We start from the raw sequence: 27583 nt of genomic DNA, 5'->3' as shown, positions 1-27583 counted from the left end.
GACAGACCCCTTGGGAGTCAGGAAATTGGGGTTCAAGCTCCGGCCTTTGGGCAGCTCATTACCCTCTTGGAGTCTCAATTTTTGTCTATGTAAAGTGGGTCAATTATTGGGACGCTCGAAAGAGACAAAGGTTGGCAAGGCAAGTACGCTGTAAACCTACAGATTGCCCAGAGGCTCATTCTGGGCTCTGGAGCCAGACCACCTAGGCTCAGATCTAGGTCTTACTCGTTAAACAGGCTGTCACCTGGATAAATTTGTATGCCTCAGTTTCCTCATAATAATAGTACCTACTTCATAGGGTTGTTCTAAGGATTCAACCGCTTGGAACAGTCACTGGCACGTGACGATCGCTCAGTAAAGTTAGTTTTCATAACAGGTCTGCTGCTCGAGTAATAGCTATTTTCAAAGCCCAGACCACGCCGATCTCCTTCAGGCTCCGCCCCCTCGAGCAGTCCCCACCCCCATCCCCACTGGGTCCCACCTCCTCACCAGGTCCCTCTCCAGGCGTCCAGGGTTCCTCCGTCCACCAGGGGGCGGCGGCGCTGAAGGGAGCCTCTAGCCGAAGCAGGCGACGCTCTAGGTAGCGGCGGCGGCTGCTCTGTGGCCAGTGGCGGCGGCGCTCTAGCCAGCGGGTGTGCGGGGCGGGGCTCTCAGTGGTGCGGCCGGCGGGCGGCGATGGCGGCCGTACGGGGCCTGCGAGTGTCGGTGAAGGCGGAGGCCCCGGCGGCGCCGGCCTTGGGGCTCCCGTCGCCTGAGGCGGAGTCCGGTTTGGAGCGTGGCGAGCCGGAGCCCATGGAGGTGGAGGAGGGCGAGCTGGAGATCGTGCCGGTGCGGCGCTCGCTGAAGGAACTGATCCCGGTACGGGGGGCGAGGAGGAGGGCGCCGAGAGACTGCCCCGCGCCGGAGCTGCCGGAAGGGGCGGCGGCGGGCGCCCGGGCCGGGGAAAGTCAGGGGAAGGGGGAGAGGCGAGCGAGCGCCCGGGGGCGGGGGCGCCGGGCTTGGGGGGAGGCGGGGAGCGGGAGAAAGGACGCCGGGACGCCCGGAAACGGGTGTTGAGGGGCCGCGGAGGTGGGGGAGAGCTGGGGTGCAGTTGAGGACACCCCCTTCGTTGCGCCCCGGAGCCAGTCTGTGCGAGGGGTGAGTGAGGAGGGGCGGGGATGGTCTGGGGCTTGAGATAAAGGGAGAGCCCGGGCGGGAACGGAACCAGGAGCGGCCCCGAAGGAACTAAGGGCAGGCGCCGGCATCCAGGTCCCCTGCGGGTCCGGCGCTGGTGGAGCGGTGGCTGTTAGACATCGCGCGGCTGGTTTCTCTTGGCAGGGCTGGGCTTGTCAGCAGCAGAAGCTCGGTGTTTCTGTTGTCACTTTAGGGTCCTCTTGTCCCCGCGCAGCTGCACTGCTGGGTAGCACCTACGCCGGGGCCCCAGCATCTGACCCTTAATGAAACCAAAACATGAGCGAACCAGCAGTGGTTCTTGGTCCTCACAATGGGATGCTGAGACGTGTTTTGCTTGTGGTTTGGTGGTCCTCTGTCTGGTTCTTAGGGCTGGTCTCAGGCCTGCATGGCTCCTCTCGTATACTTAATTTCTCACCCAACGCGAACGACTTTTTAACCACATGTCAGCAAGTCTTGCTTTTAAACTGAACTTATGGAAAAAGGTGAAGGTAAGATCACAAATGATAGTGAATGGTATGTAGAGATAGCAAACGATAATGATTCTGTTGACAAAATTAACGTAGTGGCATTTTACCATTTGCTGTGTTAGATCATTTAAATGTCACTGCAGTTGTGAAGTAGATATTATCATCTCTTTGTTCATGCAGTTCAACATGTATTTATTGCCTCCTCCACTGTGTGCCAGGCGCAGTCCTCAGCGCTTGATCAAGATCAAACTCCCTCCTGGAGTTTATGTTTCAGATGGGGGACACAAGTAAAGAAATAATTTCTCATAGTGATAAGTGCAATGAAGAAAACAAAGCGTGTTAATAGGATTGAGAGCGTAGAAGTCTGGGAGGGTGTGCAGAGCGGGAAGCAGAATGGGGTAGGATGGTCAGGGAAGTCCTCTGAGATAGTGACATTTAAGCTGAACCCTAAATAACAAGCAGGAGCCAGCCATGGGCAGATTTGGAAGAGAGTGGTCCCAGCAGGGGCAACAGTAAGCACAAAGGCTCTGAGTTGGGAACAAGATTGTTTTGTTAGAGAAACAGAAAGTTCTGGAGTGCAAATGGGAGCGCAGTAAAAGAAATCAGGAAGGTAGGCTGATACCACGGAGGAAGATTAGGCCCAGAGCGGCCAGGGGAATTGTACAGTGTCATGTAACCAGTGAAGCTTAGAGCTGCCCCTCGAGTCCTGGGCTTCCAAATCCTGTCCTCTTTTCATTGCCCTGTACTGTTTTCCCCAGGAGGTCTAGGGGAGTCTGGACTTTCTGCATTTTGGTGAAGACTTGTGCTCCACCTGGTGGCCCGGCATGATGAATTTGTTAGTCTGGGTGGGGGAGATAAGTGACTGTGCCTCATCCTGGATATTTTTCATGGAAGCCTTTAGATTTTCGTTTACATGGACACCTTCAGTAGGTGGAATTACTTAAGGTTTTGGACAGGCTCTGATCTAGAAAAGACTTCTTGTTAGAATGGTTTCCTCATAATAAGGGGTTGTCAGGCTGGGGGAAGGATTGCTGAAAAGATTGACTGTCCAAGAGGAATCAGTTGTTGGGCTGTCTTTTATCATGAGTTTTTCCTCAGTTGTTGTCAGCCTTTCTCACCCTTCCCCTTCGTGTTAGGACACAAGCAGAAGATATGAAAACAAGGCTGGCAGCTTCATCACTGGAATCGATGTCACCTCCAAGGTAAGACAGAGCATGATTTATTCATTTCGATAAGCTGGTGAACTTAATGAACCTGGTCCCTAAGACTTGTAGAACAGCAATTATTCTTTACCTCCTTTTTTCTTTGGTTGCTGGATTTAAAACATTTTTTTTAATTTAAATTTTTTTATTACACAGTGATGCCTTCACGCATCCTGGAAACATCTGGGCAGCATTGGTATGTTCTCACATCCATGAAAAGATAAAATAACTGTACCTAGATGCCTGTGCTTAACCATATCCAAGAAAAAGTTCTGCACTGGGAATTCCTTTTTATGTTATGTCCGTTCTCTCAAAATGTGTATACTCTTTCCACTTTAAATGAAACAAAACATGAAAAGTGCATGGCACATAGTAGGCCCTTAGTAAATGTCTTTATTTCTCACTAGTTGCAGGCTTACAAAAATAGGATTTCCTGATTGTGTGGCTGTCTAAAATTTGAAGACCAAGTCAGCTGGATTACTCTCAGTACCTAGGAGTATTGCCTTTATCTAGTGATTGCTGTTACTAGATTACCAGCTGCATTGTAACTCCTCACAGAGCCAAACCGACTATTTTCCTTATTATAAACAGTTAATACATATTTGTTGTTTTAATTGGTGATATTCAACTTAGACATTCTTTTAAATTTTAATATGTGCAGTTAAGTTTGGAACAGAATTTGAATTATAATGCTGAATAATAGTACTATATTAGACGTGTAAAAGCAAAAATAAAAGTAAATATGTCATGCTTGCCTTTTTCATATTTTATCTGGGTCTCAGTCTGTTTCAGATTGCTTAAAGGCTGCAAGAAAGAACTGATCATCTTTTAGACAGACAAGAAAATAGAATAAAGTGAAGATGTTTTCTTCTTGTAATTGGAAAAGAAGTAGACTACTGTTCTGTTTTTTTTTAAAGATTTAAAAAATTTTTCCTTTTTCTCCCCAAAGCCCCCCAGTACATAGCTCTGCATTTTTTAGCTGTGGGTCCTTCTAGTTGGGGCATGTGGGACACCACCTCAGCATGGCTTGTTGAGCAGTGCCATGTCCGTGCCCAGGATTCAAACTGGTGAAACCCTGGGCCGCCGAAGTGGAGCGCGTGAAGTCAACCACTCGGCCACGGGCCGGCCCCTCTACTGTTCTTAATCCTGTACAGTTTGCCATTGTATGAAACAAATTTATGGGGGAAGGTAGCCCCGGAATTGGCACTTGTTACTAAAGGAAGGTAGATTAGTTGTTTGCACTGGGAAGACTTCAGTGAAGAAAATTAGCATAACTATTGGGAAATAACAGAAGTGTTGCTGCTTTACCAATCCCCACAAGCTTTCTATAGTTAGACCTTCAATTAGTGTGGCAAAGTCAATATGCAATTAGGGAAGGGTTCCTAAGAGCCATCAAAAACCCACAGTTGGACCTGGATTTATTTTAGCTCTTGGAAAAAAACTTAAGAAGCTGATTACTTTGTTTTTCAGTGAAGTGTCAATGCTTCTTGTCACTTAAAGATGAAAACTGGCAATTCCATGGACACAAGCCTAGAATAGAGGAGAGAGTTTCTTTGCTTCAATGTTATTTTTAAACCAGGAAAAAGCTTTAGGGAGTGGACTGCTCAGGCAGACATAATGTGATAGGTGTGATTATCATGCACACAGACTATGTGAAATGGGGGTGGTGGAGGGGTTCTAGAAATAGCACTGAGATCAGAAGATCTGCCCCCTTACTAGCTGAAGTACCTCCAGCTAACCTTGTAACTTTTTTGTGCCTCAGTTTCTGCACCTGGAAAATTGGGATGTTCACATCATTTAGGTGTAATTTGTCCGGATAAGGTTGCTAATAATAGATGAAATGTTGGAGAACTAAAGCATTATTCATTACTCATTGAATCAATAAATATTCATTGAATTCCTACTATGCCCCAGACACAGTGATAGGCATTGAATCATCATGGAGATTATTGCAAATTATTTCAGTATGAGTGTATGCCCTGTTAGTTATTGACCGTGGATAGCCAGTTCTCTGCAAAAATTACAAAAGGCCTGATGTTGCTTATTTCTTCCGATTTATTTTAGGGTTGTCACTAATGCATCATGTTGTGTTTGTGATTTAACTTTCCTCCTCCATTCACTTCTTTAACTTCTTCTCTATCTTCTAGGAAGCAATTGAAAAGAAAGAACAGCGAGCCAAGCGCTTCCATTTTCGATCAGAAGTAAATCTTGCCCAAAGAAATGTAGCCTTGGACCGAGACATGATGAAGAAAGGTACAGGGTGTTTTGGGGGAATTTTTCCACATTTCCCCAAAGAATGACTTCCCTGCCATGGCCTTGTGCTTCTGGCCTTGCTTTGCATGTCCAGTCCTCAGCCAAATGCTCCCAAAGGAAGGGACTTGTGAAGGATCTGTTTCTGAGGTGACTTGTTAAAGCTGAGCTGCTGTTAGCTGTGGCTCAGATGTTAGAGCTGCAAAAAGAAGAGATTGTCTTGTGTGACGAGGCCCAGAGAAAGTCACCAGTTAGCAGCAGAGCTGAGATTAGAACCTATGCTTCTGCGGACTCTTACTCATTTTCTGAGTTTATCGTATAAGTGTTAACTTCCCTTTGCCTTTAGATGTGGTGGAAGTATGTCACAGTGAGGCTTTCTTTTAGGAGACTCAGAGCAATATTGAGATTGGTGCAGGAAAGCCATTAATACCTCTGTTGATACAGGCTTGTGATTTTATTTTGTTTTTGTGTTTTTTAAGAATACTTTGCTTCCTAGAACTCACCCTGAATTATCAGATATAGTAATCTGCCCTAGTCTTCCAAAGCAATTTATAAATACAAAAGGAAATTATTTTTACTTTTTTAGTGAGTTCACAGCCATATTTATTATCCCACTCTAATAGAAGTCTATGAATTCAAAAGGTCTCCCTCTATTGTGTTTGCACATTTGGGTATTTGTAAAGGGCTTGATAGTCGGCCCTCTGAATGCATGTTAAAGGTCTCTGCTTTGCTGTGTGAGTTTCTCTAGGCTTGTTTGGTTGATAAAAACATTGAATGAATGAAAGTAGCTACTATTCCTTGAGAACTTGCTCTCTTACCAGGCATTGTGTTAATTAGCAGACTACATATTTTTTCTTATTCATTTCTCGCAACAACCCCATGAGGAATATATTTCTATCACTATTTTACAAAGAAGGAAACAGGCTCAAAGAAGTTTAGCAAATGCCCAGGGTTATGTAGCTAGCAAAAGTGGAGTCAGGATTTGAACCCAGGTTTATCTGACTCTGAAGCCTTGCTCATAACTACTTTGCTCTTTGCCTTACACTATGTGATATGATACCATAGACCCAAACCTCCTCAGTCCATCCCGGTGGACAGAGTAGCTTGGATGCAGAGTTCAACTCTGGATGCTTCTTTGCTGTTTTTCTGCATCATGAGTTCAAGTTGGAAATATGACCTTGCTTCCTTTGCAGGCTGGGTTTCCGGGCATCTGCTTGAGTGGATTTCTGTTTCAGGAAAAGTCCTGTGAAGGCCAAGCACAGCTGTGCAGCTTGGCATTCATGTGCCAACACAGTCTGGGCCCAGGTAGACCCCTAAGGCCTCTCTCGCAACTCCACCTTGAAAGCACCGTAGTTTTACCACCCTGTTTACTTCTAGTCCTGTGAACATTCCTTGTGACATCTTGCCTCTGATCTTATTCATGCCTTTCACTCTGCTGATTTGCCCTTTCTTGTCCCCATGCTTTGTCTGGTTCATATGTCACTTCCTCCAGGAGGCATTGCTAATCAGCTGCTCACATTTCTCTCTCGCCTCTGTTGGAGCCCTTTAGGGCGCTAAGCCCTCCTGGAATCTAGTTTCAGTTTTTTTGTGAATAAACCTTTTTAGATCTCAGTCTTCTTGTCTGTAAAATGGAATGTGATACCTACCTGAGTAGGATTACTTTTGGAATTAAATTTTAATTAAACAAAAAAATTTTTTTTTTGGAAGAGCAATCTTGGTCTCATAGTTCTAAAGATATTCCTAAAAAGCAATAGATCTGCCTGTGGCAGGTTGCTCATTACAACTTGTTTTTCATCCAAGAGGCACCGTGGCCTAGGATAATGTTTCTGAACTTTGGAGAACCCTGTTGCCTATCCCAGATTAATTTAAATTAGAATAGGGGGGCTAGATAGGTCTCAGCAGTAGTTCTTATTTTTTATATCTCCCCAGGGAGTTCTAATGTACAGTCAGGATTGAGAATCATTGGTGTTGTGGTTAAGAGAATGTGTTCTGGGCCGGCCCAGTGGCACAGTGGTTAAGTTCGCATGTTCTGCTTTGGTGGCCCGGGGTTCACCGGTTTGGATCCCGGGTGTGGACATGGCACTGCTTGGCAAGCCATGCTGTGGTAAGCGTCCCCAATATAAAGTAGAGGAAGCTGGGCACGGATCTTGGCTCAGGGCCAGTCTTCCTCAGCAAAAAGAGGAGAATTGGCAGCAGATGTTAGCTCAGGGCTAATCTTCCTCAAAAAAGAAAAAAAAAAAGAGCATGCTTTCTGAAGCCTGACTGCCTGTATGCAAATCCTGACCTGTCACTTTCTAGCTCTGCTGACCTTGGGCAAGTTATTTAGCCTCTAAGAACCTCAGTTTCCTCATCTGGAAAGGCAGATAACAATAGTTCTTATAGGGTTGTTGAGAGGCTCTGACAAAATGTTGCAGTTCTGAGTGGTGTCTGGCACATAGTAAATTCCCAGTAAATGTTAGTTATTATTTTCATTGTTTGGTGTTCTCCATCTTCCAAGCAGTCATCTAAGTGGCCTAGCCTCTTGGGAGAATGGGGAAATTGGAATAAGCACCTTGACTCGTACAGCTGTACCAGGTGTCAAGTTATTTCTTCTTTTTATTATTAATACCAGCAATAATAAAAGATACCATTGGGTAAATGCTTACTATATGTCATTCACTCTGCTATGTGGTTAACGTATCCTTTCAACAACCCTGTGAGGGGAAAGTGTTCATCATTTCTGTTTTACCAATGAGGAAACTAAGGTGCTGAGAGGTTGAGAAACTTGCCCAGCCACAGCTGGGTAAGTAGCAGGGCTGGGATTTGAAGGCTGATTTGACTGAAGCCTGTGTTCCTAACCTCTCTGCCAGCAGTCAGGGACGTCGTTTGGAATAGGCTGCACTAGACCGTTCTGCATCAACAGTGACTTGCTGCTCTTGAGTGATTCAGTGTCAAAAAGGTTTGGTCTCCTTATCCCCAAGATCAAAGCTGTCATGGTTGGAAGGGACTTTAGAGATCATCTGCACCAACCTCCTGCCCAGTGCTGCAGGCCTTTTGGCAAAGTTCTCAATAGTCTTTTGGTCTCTGCCTGAAGGTTTCCTAGTGATGGCACAAGAATTATTTATGAGGCAGGCAATCTTGTTTTTGGATTCCTCATGTTGAGCAGAATTGCTTTGAGTAATTTCTGTCTGTTAGTTACTGTGTGACTCTGAGAACAACGTCAAGTCCTTTCCTCATTCACACAATAACCCTTCAGGTGAGGGAATGAGCAGCCCGTCCCTAAACTTTATGCGACGTGACTTTCTGGTCTCCCTCCTCTACCTTCTCTGGCTCCCTCCCACCTCCTTCGTCAGGTGAGGTGTAGATTCCAAATATGGTTGGATACATGCAGAATATGGCAAGACTATTACTATAGTCTCTGTCCTACTCATTTCATAGTGTTATATTCATCTTCTGGTTCACTAAAGGACCCAGGTCTTTTCCCCAGGAGTTGCACTCATCAAAACAGTCTTTCTCATTTTGTACTTGAGGCACTTTAAAGAAATTACCGCTTTTTATTTGTCTCTATTAAATTACATCTTATTGATTTCAAGACTCCATTTCGGCCTGTTGAGTTAATTTTCGTCTTAATTCTACCTTTCAGCATTTTAGCTGTACTACTCACTTTGGTATGCATGGCTCCTGCATCTTCATTCAGTTGTTGGTAAATGTGGAACAGGATAATCCTGTATTATGCCATGAAACATAGATGCATGAATTGTAGGTCTTATTTTCTTATCAGGCCCACGTTTCATTTTGTCATGAGGAACTAGGTTACATGCCTTAATGAACGCGGGGTAGGACACTATCTATGGTAGTTTTTGCATTTCTTGTCCTGGTAATCCCATCAAAACATAAAAGAGGTTTAGTGTGCCTTGCTTCTTAGTGAACTCATATTGTTTCTTAGGGGAAAGACTTGATCTTAAGGGATCACAGGTTCTGTCTGATAAGCTCTTTCTTTTTAATTCTGGAAAATGACATTAATCTTTTCAATCTGTGGTTTGGGAATTTCTTTTTTCCTCTTTTATGAAAATCAGACAGGATTAGTCCTTCTCAAGGCTTTAAGGTACTTCACTCCTTCTTTGCAACTTTTTAGAGACTACCTACCTAATTTCTACTTAATTCTGAATTCTCAGCTGAGTGTTTGAGTCAGTACATTGGGATGTAATTCTGGACTAGAAGATTTAAATCTATTAAAACTAATTCTTATGCTGTTGTCACCTGTCGGGTTTTAGTTCTTAATAATACCTATTCTACTGTCAATTAGTAAAATAGACAGCAAAACAGATCAACAGTTCTGCATTATCTTCCCAAAACACTGTTGCTCCAAACACTTAAAAAAAAGAAAAGCCATCAGCATTTTTGACGAGCCTGTTTGCTCTGGACTATAACTTTTTCTTCGTTAGAGGTTATACAAACAATTCATGTTCACCAATGAAAATTTGGAAAGTAGAGTAAGAAGAAAAGTCACCCACAGTTCACCATCCAAGCCCAGGCATTGCCAACATTTTGTGTATTTCCTACTAGTTTTTTCTGGGTGTGGACTTTTTATTATTCCCTTTGTAGTCATACTGCTTTTTTCCTTTTCACTTGACAGCCTATCATCAGCATTTTCCATATTGCTGGATAGCCTGATGTTAGTCTTTCAGATTCTTTCATTTCTTTTTTTTTCCCTAAAGATTGGCACCTGGGCTAACAACTGTTGCCAATCTTTTTTTTTTTTTAAGGATTGGCACCTGGGCTAACAACTGATGCCAATCTTTTTTTTTTTTTTCTGCTTTATCTCCCCAAACCCCGCCGTACACAGTTGTATATCTTAGTTGCAGGTCCTTCTAGTTGTGGGATGTGGGACACCGCCTCAACGTAGCCTGATGAGCAGTGCCATGTCCGCGCCCAGGATCCGAACCCTGGGCTGCCGCAGCGGAGCGCGCGAACTTAACCACTTGGCCACGGAGCCGGCCCCAGATTCTTCCATTTCTTACATTCATTCTCTTGCCTTTGTCTAGTAATTTGTCATTAGTAATTATCTCCCTTATTCATTGGCGAGTTGTGCTCACCTAGGCTTTGCTGCCTTCCCTTTCCTTGAGATCACCTCTCATACTCTGAGTTACTGGATTTAGTGACTGCCCAATTTTCTGATCTGAGGCTTTGGGATTGGCTACTTTTTCTCTGAATTTTCAAGAATCTCCTTTCCTAAAGACTTGAGTTTGATGTCCTACCACCTGTCATTCATTGTCTTCTTTCTTGTTAGAAAATCCAAGATGACTTTTCCGCCTTCCTTGTAGTCAGCACTCGGTAGATGTCTGGTCCTCCTTCCCAGTGCGGCTGTTCACTGCCACCTTGGCAGTTAGCCTTTCTCATCGGTTGGGCATAAATCTAGACGTCTCCTTTGTTGCTTTGTTTTATTTACTGACATTGTCAGTAAGGTGAGGAAGTATTGAACGTTCTTCTTTGGCAGTCTTCCATCAGGTCTCGAGCTTAACAAAGTTCCCGTGTCTAGTGGATCTTGCCTCTGTCAGTCAGTTTGGTTCTCTTTTGCGAATGAACCTTTCTCAGTCCTCCAGCTCGTTAAGACTAGTTTATCTCTGCGGTGATACAGCTTTTGCATCTCTTTTTTATGACTTTACTTGCTTCTTTTGAATAAGATTGTACACTGCCCATTTCTAGATGTGTATACCGTTCTCTCTACATTAAAATGTAAACATCTGAGGCAAGTTTTGTTCCATACACTCTTTTCTCTTTTGTCTTTAAGCTATCTCTTCACCTTTATATTTTTAAAAATTTTGTTGTAATGTTTTATTAGAACAATGCTATGATGCCGTTAATATTTATTTTTGTCATTTCTTTGGTCTTTATTTTCTCTACTTGTCTCATTTATGATTAAATCCTTGTTATCAGATCAGCCAATCTCCTACACGATGTTTTCTCCCTGATCCTCCTCAGTCTGTTCCCTCTGCCATCACCAGGAACTCTCCCTGTTGTTTGTTTCCTTCTTCAGGACCATCTCTTTACTTCCCGTAGAATCTAGTTCTTCCAAAGTCATGGCTTTTAGCTTGAAGAACTGAGAAGGCTCCATGGGCCAAACTGAATTTCCCATCCTGCATGTTAGAGTTACTCTGGGTGTCTACTGGGGACATCCATCTTATTTGGGCCTCTGTTCACTGTTGCACTACTGGGCACTAATAAGGACTTGCTGGGTTCATAAATCTTGATGGTATCTCTGTCTTCGTCAGTCTGGCTGGCAGAAGAGTGCTCACCTGATTTCATCTGGTCACACCTACGGCTCCCATTGAACCTGTCTTTTACTCTTCAAAATGACAAAATAACTACTAAAAAATTTTTTTTATCTGCAAGTATTCACATGTATTTTAAGTTATTTGTTTTAAATAAGTGAATTACTTGGGAGGAGGGAGCTCGGAGAGAAGGGATGTGGGGCGGTTACACAGGCCCCAGTTTTGTATGTAATGTTTTATTTGCCTCAAATCTTTTAAAGAAATTAGGCATAAAGCTAGGTGGTGGAGATACAGGTATTTAAAAAATTTTTTCTTCTTATTGATCTATTTGCATATTTCACAATTAAAAGGATTAAAGGAGATATCATACTTAAAGTATTTAGTAAAAAATTAACATGATCCTGGTGATGCTGAAGTTCCTTTTTGACCACAGCGTTCAACCTTTCTTCTTCCCCAGAGGTAACAACTATTAGTCTGTAGTGAATCATAGCAGGCCTTATTCTAGGTATTTGTGTACACGAATATGTATCCTTAGAAAATGTATGGTGGCGTTTCTATTTTAATATTTTTAGTGTTATCACATTGTATGTATTTTCTGCGTTTTGCTTTTTTCACTCAATAAGGTTTCTTAGAATCTTTCCATGGTATATGATAAATTATTGTTTTTAACTACATAGCGTTCTAGAATATGGGTAAACCATGATTTATTTAATATGGATAAACCGTAATTATTACTCTGATAGCTGCTGGGTTGTTAGATAGGGCTGCAGCTAACATCTTTGTGTGAGCTCTTCTGTGAACCCACGTGTGTTTAGGGTGGGTATTGAGGAGTAGAATTCCTGCACCTATAGGGCATGTGGGCTCCATTATGTCTGTAATAGATGCTCCCAGTTTGCAATTCAGAGTGAGTGCCTGCGCCAGTTCACACTCCCACCAGCAGAGGGAGTGGCTCCTTCCTCCCACACTGCCAGCAATTGATATTAACAGACATAAATTTAAAAAACAATCTGGTCACTGAAAGCTGGTATCTTGTATTTATGTGCATTTTCCTGATTATTAAGGAGATCACCCATCTTTTCATGTTTATTGGCCTTCTGTGGTTCCTTTTGTGTGAATTGCCTGCCCATGTCCTTTACCCTTTTTTTGGGGGGCTGTTATTTTCTTATTGTTTTGTAGGATTTCTTTACTCTAGTTTCATCCTTCGCTTTATATCCAGGGGCACTGTCTCTTCTTCTTTTCAGAATCATCTTGACTATTGCACATTTCTCTTTGACATACATTTAAAAATTTTGGAATCAGCTTGTGAAGTTCAGTGAGTCATCCTGTTGAATTTGATATTGCTTTAATTTACAAATTACTGCAGGCCGATTTGGGGAAAGGTATCGTGTATTTTACCAAAACAGTGTGTTTAATCTTTCTCAGCTTAATATGCTTATTCTGAATTAAATTATTTGTTTCACACTGTTTGTGATAAAAATTATAATAGTTTACCTTACTGCCATCTTTTTCTTTTGAAATAATTGTCATCTCTTTCAGCATATTTCTTCTCTAAATACACTTTATCTGAACTGTTTTAAGGGTAATGGTAGGATGTACAATAGTGGGTAGGAAAATTCTTTTAGAAAATCATCTTTTCTGTGTCTTGTTTTTCTAGCAATCCCCAAAGTGAGACTGGAGACAATCTACATTTGTGGAGTAGATGAGATGAGTACCCAGGATATCTTTTCCTATTTTAAAGAATATCCTCCAGCTCACATTGAATGGTTGGATGATACCTCCTGTAAGTACACTCCAGTTTTTGTTGAATATGCTTTTGTTTATGATTTTAAGAGTTCTTGCCATCTCAGATGGTGAATGATTATGGCTCAGACTGCAGACGGTCCCTGACTTATGACAGTTCGACTTACAATTTTTCGTCCTTAAGATGGTGTGAAAGCGATACGCATTCAGTAAAAACTGTAGTGCTTCGAATTTTGAATTTTGACCTTGTCTTGGGTTAGCGATATGCTGTATGATACTCTGTCGTGATGCTGGGCAGTGGCAGCGAGCCGCAGCTCCCAATCAGCCATGCGTCCATGAAGGTAAACAACCAGTATGCTCACAGCCATTCTGTTTTTCACTTTCAGTGCAGTATTCAATAAATTACACGAGGTGTTCAACACTTCGTAAAAATAGGCTGTGTAGACTTGGGACTGTGTTCTCAAGGCTTTACTTTGCACCTTGCCCTATAGCTTGCCAGAGCTCTGCTTCTGCCTCAGTGTCTCTGACCTAGAACTAAAGCAGAACGTCCTGACACTGTACCAGACCTCTCACCGCTGCTTGCTTTGGAACTTCACCTGCTTGCCCTAACATGTGAGCTGTCCAACTTGTGAACTCACTGTAATTTTTAACTTGCCTCCCCACTCCAAGTCTGGCCTGCCCTCTGGTAACCATTCTGCTGGCTTCTTGTCTTGACTCACTTGTAGTCTGGCTTTACTTACTGTCAGCTTTCTGACCTACGAGGTTGTACCCTGATAGTGGCCTGGTTTTCACAACTGTTTTCTTACAGAATGTTGATTCCGGGTTTTCATTGAAAGAAGAAGAAATATGACGAAGTAAAAGATTTTTCTCCTTTTTTCTTTTTACTTAACTTACACCATCCAAATCAGGGGTTGGCAAACCATTTTCTACAAAGCACTAGATAGTAACTATTTTGGGCTTTGTAGGCCATAGAGTCTCTGTCATGTTTACTCAGCTCTGCCATTGTAGCGTGGAAGGAGCCACAGACAATACATGATTGAATGAGCCTGGCTGTTTTCCATAGAACTTTATGCACAAAAACATGGTGGATGTGTAGTTCATTGTATATTAATTATACATAAATAAAGCTGGTACAAATATAAATAAACAGACAGGCAAATCAATAAATAACAGCTGGTGGGCTGGATTTGGCCTGCAGGTTGGTTTGCTAACTCCTGATTTAAGTCATTAAAACCGTAACTAAGGGATATGTGAGTCAGAGGGACCCTTAGAATTACCCAGTTCACCTACCTCTCATGGTACATCAGAAACTGAGAAACAGAAAAGGGAAATTGTTTGCCCAAGGCCATGTGGCATGTTAGTAACAAAAGTGAAAATCTTTAGACCTTCATTTCCCAAACTAAGATATAAGGGTAACATAAGTTTGAGAAATGCTGGGGCGTTTTTTTGTTTGTTTGTTTTGTTTTTGGAGGAAGATTAGCCCTGAGCTAACTACTGCCAATCTTCCTCTTTTTGCTGAGGAAGACTGGCCCTGAGCTAACATCCATGCCCATCTTCCTCTACTTTATATGTAGGACACCTACCACAGCATGGCTTTTGCCAAGCAGTGACATGTCCGCACCTGGGATCTGAACCGGGGAACCCTGGGCAGCTGAGAAGCGGAACGTGTGAACTTAACCGCTGTGCCACCGGGCTGGCCCAGAAATGCTGTTTTAAATGAGACTTCTCATAAGCTTTTTCTTGCTAAATTCTCTTCCTTAAAGAAGCAAAATTAAATTAGTTGCTACAAAGCCAAGTGGCTGTCATACCTCCATTGTTTATATCCCATGGATACCATCATCATCCATGCTACAGTGGGGAACATCATTTAGCATGTCCAAATGACAAGGAACAGCAGAGGGCTTCCCTGTAGGGGGTAGTAGTATAAAGGATAATCCATATTTATTTGGTAATGATCGTTATCGAGAACTGCTAAGACTACATAGCACTCACTGTATGCCAGGCAATTGTAATATACAGAACTCTTTTTCGTGGCATACTTGACCATTATTTTGTGGAACCCAGTTTGGGAATGCAGCTCTAGGCTAATTTCATCAAAGAGTGTTTAGTACTACTTTCTGTACTTCCTGTCATGAGTTGGTTTGTATGTTTACTGCCATCAGTCTGTAGCTAGATGAGGCTGTAGCAGTGAACATGATGAAGTCTCTGCTCTCAAAAAACTTACCATTGGGATGTGATGTAACGTTTTATTTTAAATTTTATTTTAGGTAATGTGGTTTGGCTGGATGAAATGACAGCCACACGAGCCCTTATCAATATGAGCTCTCTGCCCGCCCTGGATAAGATAAGAAGCAGGGATGCCAATGAGGACAAGTCATCTGAGAAAAGTAAAAAAGGTAACTGAACACAAAGGAGAGACTTTAGGGCTGAAAGTCCTGTTGTTTACACAGTCAGTTTGGGTTTCTGTGCAGAGCATTATGTGACATCTCATCGTCAGTTATTTCTGAAATAAGCTATGATGTGTGTTGGATCATCAGTAAATAGGAGGGGAAAATATTGGACTTTTAAATTATATGAGATGGAGTTATGTTAAGGTTCACCTTGTCCCTCACATTCCATTTTAGACAAGCAGGAAGACAGTTCAGATGATGATGAGGCTGAAGAAGGAGAAGTTGAAGATGAGAACTCAAGTGATGTAGAGGTTAGTAATAGGGCAAAGATACATGTAAGGTTTTACTGTAAAAAACTGCATGCTGTCTTTTTATTTAAGGCTTAAAGACATGGTAGATTTTGTTCTTCCTGTGGCTTTCACCATTAGACCTTCCGAGGATGCACCAGGCTCTTGGCCTTTAAGTTCGTGTGACTGTAATGAATGATTCGTGTTGAGATCTTAGAATAGTACTCACACTTCTGTATCAAAGAAAATGGTTTTTTTGAGAAATACTTTGAAGTGTTATCTAATCAATAAAATTAAGAGAAAGCAAGTAATGGCATATTTCCTAATGGAGTATGTACTGTTGTTGGAAATATTAAAATGTATTCATTTAAAAATTATTTATTGAGTGCCTACTGTATACCAGATTCTAGGTACTGGGGATATAGCGTCAAGCAAAACAAAGTCCTTGCCCTCTCGGAGCCTACGTTCTAGTGGGGAAGACAGACAATACACAGATATGCAGATAGGTGATGTCAGGTCAGGAAGTGATGAGTGCTGGGAAGAGAAGTAAAGAGGGGAAAGCGGGTAGAGGACCATGGAGGCTGCTCTTGTAGACAGGCTGTCAGGGGCCACCTCTCACTTAGAAGTTCTGCAGAGGGACTAGTGCTGTGATGCTGACGAGTATTATTAAAGTTAGGACACTTTCTTCATCAAGGGTAACTTTGCTACTGAATAAATATGAAAAAGGCTTTGATTTTTATATTGAAAATGCTCTTTTTTCTTAAGTTGGACACGTTGTCTCAGGTAGAGGAAGAATCTTTGCTAAGAAACGATCTCCGTCCAGCTAACAAACTCGCCAAAGGAAATAGGTTGTTCATGAGATTTGCTACGAAAGGTAAATGTGGTATTTGGAATTGATTTTTACTTTTCATCAAAGTGATTTATTACTGAACGACATCCTTCTCTTTCGGATCAGCAGTTAGATCAAGTAGTCTCAAAGTCCCTTCAACTGTAATGTTCTGTGCTTAAGAAATGATGGCTTGCTGCCTGACTTGAATTTCGGACTTTGAAAGTGAATGTTAGTATTTGTATACTTTTGTGATTTCTGCCTAAAGTATGTTATTTTCTGTTAAATTGGTTTGCCCCATGTGCTTTTCAGCCAATTTGTCATTTGAACTATGAACACTTTTTAAAATTGTATGTTTTTATTTATTGTAGTAATAATCTCCTAACATTGCCAATAGTGCCATCCAACTCTTGTTCTCTAAGGAATTAAATTAAAAGCCTCTTACAGTTTATAAGGCTTTTTATGTACGATGATCTTGGTGCGCATTAAAAATATATGTGTGTGTGTGTGTATTGGCTTTTTGAATCATTTGAGAGTTAACTGGAGACAATAACCATTCACATCTGAATACTTTCAGTATGTATTTTTGAAGAATAAGGTCTTTGTCTTACATATAGTTACCAAAATCAGGAAATTTAACGTTAATACAAGACTATTACCTAATCCGCAGTCCACATTCATGACAGTCTGCAACTGTCATCAGTTGTTCCGATAATCCCACCGCTCTGTAATTTAAAATTGCCTTGCTCACAGTGAGTGCCGTGTAAGTGTTAGCAGTTCTTGATGATCATGGTGATAGTTATCAAATAGATTTGGATTCTTTATACTACTCCCCCTCTAAACAAGGAACCACTCCAGGACCGAGTATTTAAGTATGCCATGTTTCCTTGGTCTCCCTGAATATGGAACTACTTCTCTCCTTTGTTTTCCTTGACTGAGACATTTTAAAGAGTATAGGCTCTTGATTTTATAGACTGCCCCTCAGTTTTGGTTTGTCTAATGTCTCCTCCTGATTAAATTTGGGTTGTGCCTTCTAGGCAAGAATACCACAGAAGTGATGTGTCATTTTCAGTGCTCGATATCAGGAAGCACATGGTATTTATTTGTCTCCTTCCCACGGATGTTAACTTTTATCACTTAAGGTGATGATCACTAGGTTTCTCCACTGTAAAGTTACCCTTTTTCCATTTGTAATTTAAAGATTTGTGGGGAGATACTTTGAGGTTATGTAAATAGCCTGTTCCTCATCAAGCTTCCATGCAATAGCTTTAGCATCCATTGATGACTTTTTAACTCTATCATTTCTTTATTAGTTGGCAGTCTGCTGTAAGAGCGAGCTTTCCCTTTTTACTCATTTATTTACTTACTTATTTAATCAGTTTAGGCTCATGGCGTCGTATTTTATTCAGTTGGTTATCATCCATTACTGTCATTACTTTGGTTCACTCATTGTCTTGGATTTGGGCAGTAGAGCCCCTTCAAGCGGTGTTCTTTTGACGTGCCTCCATGATTCTTTGAGCACTTTCTTACTTTACGGCACAATAAAACATTTTGTTTTTCCAGACTCAACTTGTGCTTTCCCTGCCCAGATCTGGAATCAGCCATTTCTCCAAGGAGCTGCTGGGCATGTTTTTTTGTAGGGTGAACATACTGGTTTGTGCTACTAAGTTCATCTGTAGCACTGGATACATTCGCACTGGTGTTCGTGCTTTGCGGTCAGTGAGTGTCCAAGGATTGTCGAAGACCTTTATGTCACGAAAATATGTGTGATCACTGACCGTCTTTCCTGTCTATTAACTGGCATTTTAACTTCATAAATGGGATCCTTTCTACATTTACTCGTTTGAGTGGCTGTTTGAGTGCATTCTAGATACCTGGTACTCTGTTGTTTTCTTTAAGCCATTTTGAGAAACATCATGATAAACTGGAAAAATGGTTTACCAAATATATGGAATTATGTATAATCTCTTTCTTTAACTCTGATTCTGTGTTGTTGGAGTGTTGTCATTCAGAAATAAATACCATCTTTCAGCGGGCAGTGAAAATGCCATCTCTTCTAGAAGCCTTTTTGATTCCTGAACACCTGTAACGGCTGAAGCTCTCTTGTGCTTCTTGGAACCTTGTGTATTGTATTTTTTTCTCTTTAGTGTTTTCTCTGTGAGGTTGGTCAATTCCTTAACAGCAGCTTAACCTCATTCCTGTCTGTGTTTGGTCCACCCTCCTCACACTGCTCGGCCTCAGTAGGGACTCAGGGAGGGAGCGTTCATAGTGCATCTTTCCCTCTTGTTGGCAGATGGTGCTGATCTCATCCCAGCTGTGGAAAACATTCTTTTTTATTTAACCATTCAACATTGTCTTCATACCCACAGAAAATCCTAGGTAATTGTTGTAATTAATTTTTAGATGACAAAAAGGAACTTGGAGCAGCCAGAAGAAGTCAGTATTACATGAAATATGGGAATCCAAATTATGGAGGCATGAAAGGAATTCTTAGTAATTCTTGGTGAGTCCAAAACCTTAAAATACAATAGTTTAAATAGTACTTAAGCTTTTCTTAATCCTTCAGTTGATATTCTGCAGTGGAATGTCAACACCATGTGTGGACTCAATGGAAGACAAGAAGAAAGAATTCAAGATTCTTAACTGTGGTAAATGGTGTGAAAATGCTGAGTTTCAGTTTCATGTAAATGTCTCTGTTTCAGCACCTAACATTGCGTCAGTGCATAGTTGAAATTAATTAGTGGGTTTCAAGGTCCTTCCTGTTGGTTTTTCATTATGCGCTTGTTTTGGCAATGTTGCAGGAAGCGAAGATATCATTCCCGTCGCATTCAGCGGGATGTGATCAAGAAGAGAGCCCTGATTGGGGATGACGTTGGCTTGACGTCCTATAAACACCGACATTCCGGTAGTTGCCTGCTCAGCTCTTGGGTAGACACATGTTTGGCTCCCGAAATCATATTTTTATTCTTAATACAATCTTTTAAGGTTCCAAACTTTATCATCCTCTCTTCCTTGCCCTCACCCTCTGCCAACATATAGGAAAGTAAGTCAAGTCACGATTAATTTTAAATTGCCCATACAAAGAGGTCAAATGATTTTATAAAAGCTATTCTAACAAAAAAGGCCGGATGTGACTTAGGGAAAATTAAAATAAAACTTTTCTTAGGAATATAATGTTTCTACTATTAATATCAAAGGCTGCATGAAAAAAAGTTTTAAAGATTATGTTGTCAGATGAGCTGATTTTATTATTTCTTTGGTAAAGAAAATAGGCTGCTTGCTATGTCTAGTGTTTACACTTGTTGGCATGTACATGGATGCCTCAGTAACGTGGGGTATCATGACTTGCATTTCATTTCTTCTTTCTTTCTTTCTTTTAATGCTTATTATAAAGAACTATTTTAATTATGTTTTATAAAGATTTGCTTTTATTTTGAACCCAACCTGTGGAATCTTCTACAGGCTTTGTAGAACTAACCAAGTCAGGATACAGACGTGGGAGAACATGCATACACATTCATCATTGTAACAGGGACGGGGAGAGTGAAGTCTGTATGTTTTTATTTAATGCATGTATCCAAAATTGTACATTTGAAGTCTGCATCTTAATAATGTACATACTTTTCTGTTACACAGTTAAACTTTTCCAATTTCAGTTACTCTAAGATACTTTCATCATATAACCTTTATATTCATATTAAATAAATTAAAAAGCAAAGTGCTCCTAATTCTAGCACTCTAATATAACAACTGGTTTCATTTTACATTTTTCCTATTTGTCTTTTCATATTAAATATGATAATTAATTTTTGTGGACATATATTTTATGTTCTGCTTTTACCACTTAGAGGCATTTTTCTGTGAACTTTAAAAGCACAGTTGATTTTCATTATTTGTGGTGGTTATGTTCTATAAAGTCACGATGATCATTGAAATAGCAAATACTAAACCCTTCAGAGACTCTGGTCATGTCATTTTCATAACTGATGAGTATATATCCTTGTTTGATGGGTGTTTCTGTTTAAAGACACCTTATTTAATACATATTGTTGATTCATTAACATTGGGCTCAGTAGCCAACAGCACTGTAGCTTGTGCCTGAACGAAGCTTCTCTAACACACGTATTTTCTCCATAAGGCACATCACAGCCTTCTTGCACTTAGGAACACTAGACAGCTTTGGCAGTACACTGGGAAGCCATTTTAAAGAGTGAAATCACCAACAAAAGCCGCGAAAATGTGGAAAAGTAGCACTCAATAGACTGCAAAAAGGACGCTTGTTTACAGTATGAGAAATGAAACGAGAAGGCGGAACATTGCTTGTTTGACCTCAGCTGAGAACTTGCATGTCTAGTGACTCAGATTTTTTTCTGCTCTATGCATGTCCACAGTTGACCATGAAAGTGCCATGAGTATTGATTCTGGAGTTACAATAAATTTGGAAAATTCACAAATACAGAATCTGTGAATAATGATGCTTGACTGTGTTTTAGATGAGTTTGTGATAGTGCATCAGGCTGCTGGGTCATTTTACCCAGCCATTCTTCTGTTGTGGGTATCAGAATGGTAACCAGATTAGCACTATAGATAATGCTCCAATAAAATCTTGGGTGTGGGAACCCCATCTTTTAAAAAAGTTCACCATCATAGAATGGAAAATCAGACTTGTTATAGTGCTTTTCCTAATGTGTTTTGGTTAAATTCCTTAGGACTAGTGAATGTTCCTGAGGAACCTATAGAAGAGGAGGAAGAGGAAGAGGAGGAGGAGGAGGACCAGGACATGGATGCAGATGACAGGGTGGTGGTAGAGTACCATGAGGAACTCCCCGCTCTCAAGCAGACCCGGGAGCGGAGCACGTCTAGGCGGTCCAGTGCCAGCAGCTCAGACTCTGATGAGATGGACTATGATCTAGAACTGAAAATGATTTCCACTCCTTCACCAAAGAAGAGCATGAAAATGACTATGTATGCTGATGAAGTGGAATCTCAGTTGAAAAATATTAGGTAAAATATTTTTTCTTTTTATCAATGCTAGCTTTTAATTTTATTTTTAATATCAATTACTAACTTCTTAATTTTTCTTAATTTTACAGTCACTTTTATCTGATCTAATTTCAGTCCTTTGTAGAATTTAATAAAAGTATCTGATTTTCCCTCTAAATGTACAAGAAGTGATCCTTGTTATAAAAACTATAGACAATATACAAAGTAAAAATCACCTGTAGTCTCATCCTTTCCTAAGATAACGACAGTAGCAATTGGGTGAATAACATTCCTATTTGTTTTATGCACATACATAACACATGGAGAAATTACAGATATATTTGTACAAAAATGAAGTTATGCTATATACATTGTTTTGCATTATGCTTTTTACATTTAATGTAGACATCTGCTATTTTTTCAACTGTGTATAGTCCATTGTTTAGAAGTATTGTGATTTGTTTAACCAGTCCCTTGTTGGTGGACGTTTAGGTTTCCATTTTCTTACTGTTGCACTACTAGATAAATTCGTTGAATTCTAGTTATTACATAAAACAATTGTGCATGTTTTAAAATGTGGTATTGCTAAATTTCCTTCTAGAAAGATTTTACTCACTCACATTACCACTTGTTACCTATATGCTCACCAACCTTAGGTATTATCACTCTTCCTAATTTTCACTAATTTCATGGATTAAAAAATAGTTATTTATTTTTTAAAGATTTTATTTTTCCTTTTTCTCCCCAAAGCCCCCTGGTACATAGTTGTATATTTTTGGTTGTGAGTCCTAGTTGTGGCATATGGGATGCTGCCTCAGCATGGCTCGATGAGCAGTGCCATGTCCGCGCCCAGGATCCGAACCGGCGAAACCCTGGGCCACTGAAGCAGAGTGTGTGAACCCAACCACTCAGCCACGGGGCCGGCCCCAAAATAGTTATTTTAATATGCATTTCTTTGGTGGCTAGAGGGGATGAGCAGATTCCTGAGGGCAGATAGCATTTGTAGAACTCAAAGGGTTGGGGTTTCGGGATGTTCTCTCTAAGTGTTCTTGGTGGTATGTGTGGGGAAAAGAGAAAAAACATTCAAGCTGGTTTGTTCACATCTGTATTTTTAGTTTTTGGAGAACTTTCTGAAGATGAATGCTACCAGAATAATGCTGGTCCCCAGCATGGTAGCAGATGTCTTTGACAGAGAAGTCTGCCTTTTAAAGAAGGGGGTTGTAGACTGTGTTGTACCTTAACTATAGCCAAATCACAGCCCGGGTGAGCAGAGGCCTGGAGCCCTTTGTGGGCCTCTGCTCAGTGTTTGTCCCAGGAGAAGCAGACACAGTTACGTGCTCTGTGCTAGCTTTCAGATATCATGTCGACAAACCACTCAGGAAAACTCGGGAACCTGCTCACCCTGACTGCCCTTTTTACAGCAGGCTGATCAGGATTTTTGTAAGCAAATAATTGCTGATGTGTGGTGTTTGTAAGTGAATGGTGGCCATCTTAGATTGGGTTTCTTAAATTGTTTTCACTAAGATTTATAAGATTGTTCTGTGGGCACTGTCCCACAGTTCAAGTTGATTCACTATGCTCTTTTTTTTTTTTAAAGAAACTCTATGAGGGCAGATACTATATCCACAAGCAATATCAAAAACCGAATTGGTAACAAATTGCTGCCTGAGAAATTTGCAGATGTCCGACATTTGTTAGATGAAAAACGTCAGCACACACGTCCGCGGCCACCAGGCAGCAGTGCTAAATCAGGTATTGTTGTTCAGTGGTGTTTCTGGGCTTCATTCTTAGCTCCAGAAAGCAAATTGAGGCAGGGATAGGTTCTTGGATCATGTTGCCATTTGTGGACCTATTTAGTTGTCCTGGCTCATCACTTCTAGATTTTGGGTTAGGCATTGGCACTTGAGGACAAGAGAATTAATCAGACTTTTGCAATACTAACTTTCAATATTTTTGTCCCAAGCAATTTTTACTCTATAAGTCATTGGTATACTTTATACATAAGGATGGTAAAAATTAAGTTGGGTTGTTGTATAAATGGTTAAGAATTTGAGCTAGATAGTTTACATGTACACAGACACATACAGTGGCTACTTGGCTATGCCTGCTATGTGCCAGGCCCTGGGCTAGGTGCTGGGAGTGTTAGAAGTCTTTGGAGAGGATGCCAAGTCATAGAATTCAGATGGAGAAACATGAGTGCGCACATTCAGATAATTCCACTCCAGAGCAGAATGCAGTAAGTGCTCTGGTAGGTCTGTAAGTGGTGGACTGTGGGTGCAGAGAGGGGAGGGTGGTCTCCTGGGGGAATTGTGGAAGGCTTCTTAAAGAAAGTGGCTTTAGGGCAAGGCCATGGGGAGGGAATAGGATCTCAGTTGGCAGACCTAGTTTTTTGAGGTGATAGGTAACCTGATCTTATATCTGTTTTAGGTGGCAGAGTAGGGTTGGGTAGAGAGTTAAGTAAGGAGGCCTGAACTAGGGTCGGAAACAGTAGAGACAAAATGGATGAGAACATCAAACCTTGTGAAGGAAGAAGACTTGGCAGTGGGAAGTGAGGAAGGAAAGGGAGAAAAGCCAATGGGCCCAGGCCAGAGGGACTGGAAAGATGAGGATGCTTGCTCTCCGGGAGGATAAGCAACAATCTGAGAGTAAGAAAGCCCTAGCATAATGACTTGCTAATAAGCATATTTTCCTTGTTGCTGTTAGTGTTAGAAGGAGCGCAAGAGGACAGGCAAGTTTTTGGGGGAATTGGGGAAAAAGCAAAGTTGATTTGAGACATCTTCCCTTGATCCTTTTTTTTTTGCCAATCTCATTACCTTTATTGTTAAATGTAGTAAGTTTATTGAGAACTTAAATGTTCAAAGATTGTGGCTTCTGCCCTCAGGGAACTTGCAGTATTACTTGTCAGCCGAAATGTTTGTAAATTATTTGCTCTGCTCAGTTCTACTGAAAAAACAAAACAGTTGATTCTGCTTCAGAAATTCCTTTCTGGAGCAGTCAGCTGAGATTATTTTGCTCTGAGAACCTCAACGTCCGAATTTTCCTACGGGATCCAGACTGATTACAGAGAGACAAGGCTTTTAGAAGCCTGATTGTGTCCTCACTAGAGGAGATTTGGCACCAGGTTCTGCAGAGATCTCAGGCTGACAATCCGGATAGCAAAGCACACACACTTGGTCACAGTAGTACTTTCTTTCTTTTTCTAGATATACGCCAGCGATTAGGAAAAAGACCATATTCTCCGGAAAAGGCTTTTAGTAGTAACCCTGTTGTTCGGAGAGAGCCCTTTTCTGATGTACATAGTAGGCTAGGTGTTCCCAGGCAAGACATTAAAGGCCTCTACTCTGATACTCGGGAGAAGAAATCAGGTTGGTAACACTTAAAATTGATGGGGATGGGAATTGGGTAAGAGCAAGGACAATGGGTGTAGCATAGAAATACTTTGTTAGCAGGAGACAGGAAATAGCATATGCCAAAAATAAATTATTTTTCCTCTTCCATTATCATCATCATCATCATCATCATTATCATGACCACCGTCATGATAACCGTATGGAAAATTTAGAAAAGAGAAAGAAAACCACCCCTGGTTCTGTTTAGCACAAATACTTTTTAGTTTCTTGTATGCTATTCCAGTCTTTGTCCATATACATAGCCCACTTTTTTCATATAGCATTTTATCGTAATCATTTTTCCGCTTGTTATATTCCTTATGAATAAAGCTGTTAAGTGCCTTGTAGTGTGGCTATACTATGAAATTCTAAATACATTTCTCTGTTGTTAGGCATTAATGAAGTATATTTTAAAAATTAGTGGATAGTGGGCAGAATCTCTGAAAGTTTACAGTGTAGCAGGCCCTTCAGTTTGCAGAATGTTACAGCTGGGAGTGATCTTGGAATGGCTTGCTCCTGGCAGAATGAAACTACACAGGATGGTGAGTCTCACCAGGGTGGGGCAGGTGGAGCATTGACAGCCTCCCAGATGATTCCTGTATGCCTAGCATGGGGGACATCAGTCCCCTAACTGTTTGAGTCTCCCACTGGATCTAGATCCCTCAGTTTGCAGGCAGGGGACTTCAGCCAAGGAGATGAGGTTACCTGCCCAAGACTGCACAGTGGTTGCAAGTCCCACAGACCTCCCACTGTCTCCTGCATGTTAGGTGTTGGCAGTGCCCCTGCTTCCTCAGTACTACCCTGTGTCTCAGCATTGACTGCCAAAACTGAAATGCCTTCTCACCCAAACAGGTAGTTTATGGACTCGCTTAGGATCTGCACCCAAGACCAAAGAAAAGAACATGAAGAAAGTGGATCCCAGGGCGCCTGGCACTGAGGAAGATGACTCTGAGCTGCAAAGGGCATGGGGGGCTCTGATTAAGGAGAAAGAACAGTCTCGCCAAAAGAAGAGCCGGTTAGATAACTTACCATCTCTCCAGATTGAAGTTAGTCGGGAAAGCAGCTCTGCTTCAGAGGCAGAGTCCTGATGCCCCTTGGGGCCGATGGCAGCTGCCCTAAAGCCTGACGTTCTTGTGCAGAGTGGGGCGCACAGTAGGACCCTCCCCCTGCAGGAGTTGGCGCCCGTACTGCTCTTACTCATACAGTCACCCTCAGCTCTTGCTTCTTCAGCAAGACATCTTAAGAATGTGACGTGTTTTGAAGGGCATCTATCTATCTATCTTTTGCTGCAGAGTTATAGTTCTGGGCCCTCAATTCTTTTCCCACCACCCCACAAGCTTTACCCTCTGAGGAAGAGGCAGCCCTCCAGATTTTGTAGACGTTTTTCTTAATATTTTTAACATTGTGTCTTTTAAAAGAAATGTTTTACACAGTTCATCCAAAGAGCAGAGAACTGAACTTCTCACTATTGCCTTGGCCCTGACAGCTGTTACCAGCACCCTTTTCCCAAGAAAAGTCAATTCCCAGGTGCTTATTGGACAGCCTTCGAGGGGGAAGATGAGGGAAGCTGCCAGCTCACCCTTCCAGGACCCTAGTGTGGGGGCCGACTCTCATGGACCTGACCGCAGAGGTGCACCAGTGCTGCCCAGGTAGATAAGAGATGCAGCGTCGATCGTGCTTCTGGTCCTCCCTGGGGATTTCTGTTAGGGGCCTCTTGTTAGTGATCAGCATGAAGTGAAGATCAAGTTCAGTGCTGTGGGATTTTTAGGAACAATAAACTGTGACTTCTGGATTTGGGGTGGATTTTTGTGCTAGGGGCAGGGTCATGGGTTAATGTTGAACAATTTTTAAGTCTGTATTATGTTTAAAAAATATTAATGATTTAAAAGTTTAAATTTTTAATTTTTATATGTGAAAATACTTCCTGTTGGCTACAAGGGAAGCTCAAGTGGTGTCTTCTTATGTGCTGTTAAATATATATTATATACTTTGGAAGAAGGCAAAGAGAGGAGTCTCATTATTTTTAAATGATCCTAATTGTGTAATTTGTCTGTTGTACATAGAGTTCAACTTGCTTTTTGGCCACTGTAGGAAAAAATCCATCTGTCTGAGATGGGGTTATGTTTATTATCACTTTAGAAGTGATACATTGATATTTATTCTTTCTGTCTCCAAGTTCTAGCACCTGAAGACATCCTCAAAACTGGCAAATAAGATAATAGTTTAGAAATTGTAGTTCATTTATTTCTAAACTCTCTTCAGATTATTTTACCATGAAAAGGTGGTAGATCATTTTGTCTTCCTGTCTGATTTTTATTTTGAAGTATTTAATGTTTGTATTCCTCTGCAGGCTTAAAAATAGTGTTTCACTTGAATTCACTAGAACTTAGGCATTAGAGAGAGTAAGCATTTGCCCCTATTGTGATGTCACAGATCCTCACCTGTCTGGAGTGTTTCCATACCCAATGCAGCCTTGGATTCTAGAGATCTTTACTTGTGGCTGAGCTAATGGTCACATTGATGCTGATTACACTGTGGTGCGATTAAACGCAGGACACTGTTGTTAATAAAGGAAGTAAAGGGCTGCGAGACTTGAGAGCTGCAATAAAAACTGTATTGTCCATA

At 41.4% G+C, this 27583-nt stretch overlaps 1 protein-coding gene across 6 annotated transcripts; it reads left to right on the top strand.

Moving 5' to 3' along the window:
* Positions 1–675: 675 nt before the first annotated feature.
* NCBP3 (nuclear cap binding subunit 3) lies at positions 676–27583 on the top strand. 6 transcript variants are annotated; one of them, XM_070226463.1, is made up of 15 exons: positions 719–858; positions 2777–2842; positions 2999–3038; positions 4990–5095; positions 12998–13123; positions 15351–15479; positions 15708–15784; positions 16526–16634; positions 18990–19089; positions 19388–19491; positions 21296–21590; positions 23167–23321; positions 24773–24934; positions 25811–25973; positions 26445–27583. In XM_070226463.1, the coding sequence occupies exons 2-15, from the start codon at positions 2793–2795 to the stop codon at positions 26551–26553; spliced, it is 1725 nt and encodes a 574-aa protein (XP_070082564.1). In that variant the 5' UTR covers positions 719–858; positions 2777–2792; the 3' UTR covers positions 26554–27583. The 6 variants fall into 6 exon arrangements, with proteins under 6 accessions (XP_005597724.1, XP_070082563.1, XP_070082564.1 ...); XM_070226464.1 differs by having other exon boundaries at positions 24773–24938; positions 25815–25973; XM_005597667.4 differs by lacking the exon at positions 2999–3038 and having other exon boundaries at positions 676–858.

Source organism: Equus caballus, chromosome 11, assembly GCF_041296265.1.
Source record: "Equus caballus isolate H_3958 breed thoroughbred chromosome 11, TB-T2T, whole genome shotgun sequence".
Lineage (NCBI taxonomy): Eukaryota > Metazoa > Chordata > Mammalia > Perissodactyla > Equidae > Equus > Equus caballus.
This window is presented reverse-complemented; position numbering and strand designations above follow the sequence as displayed.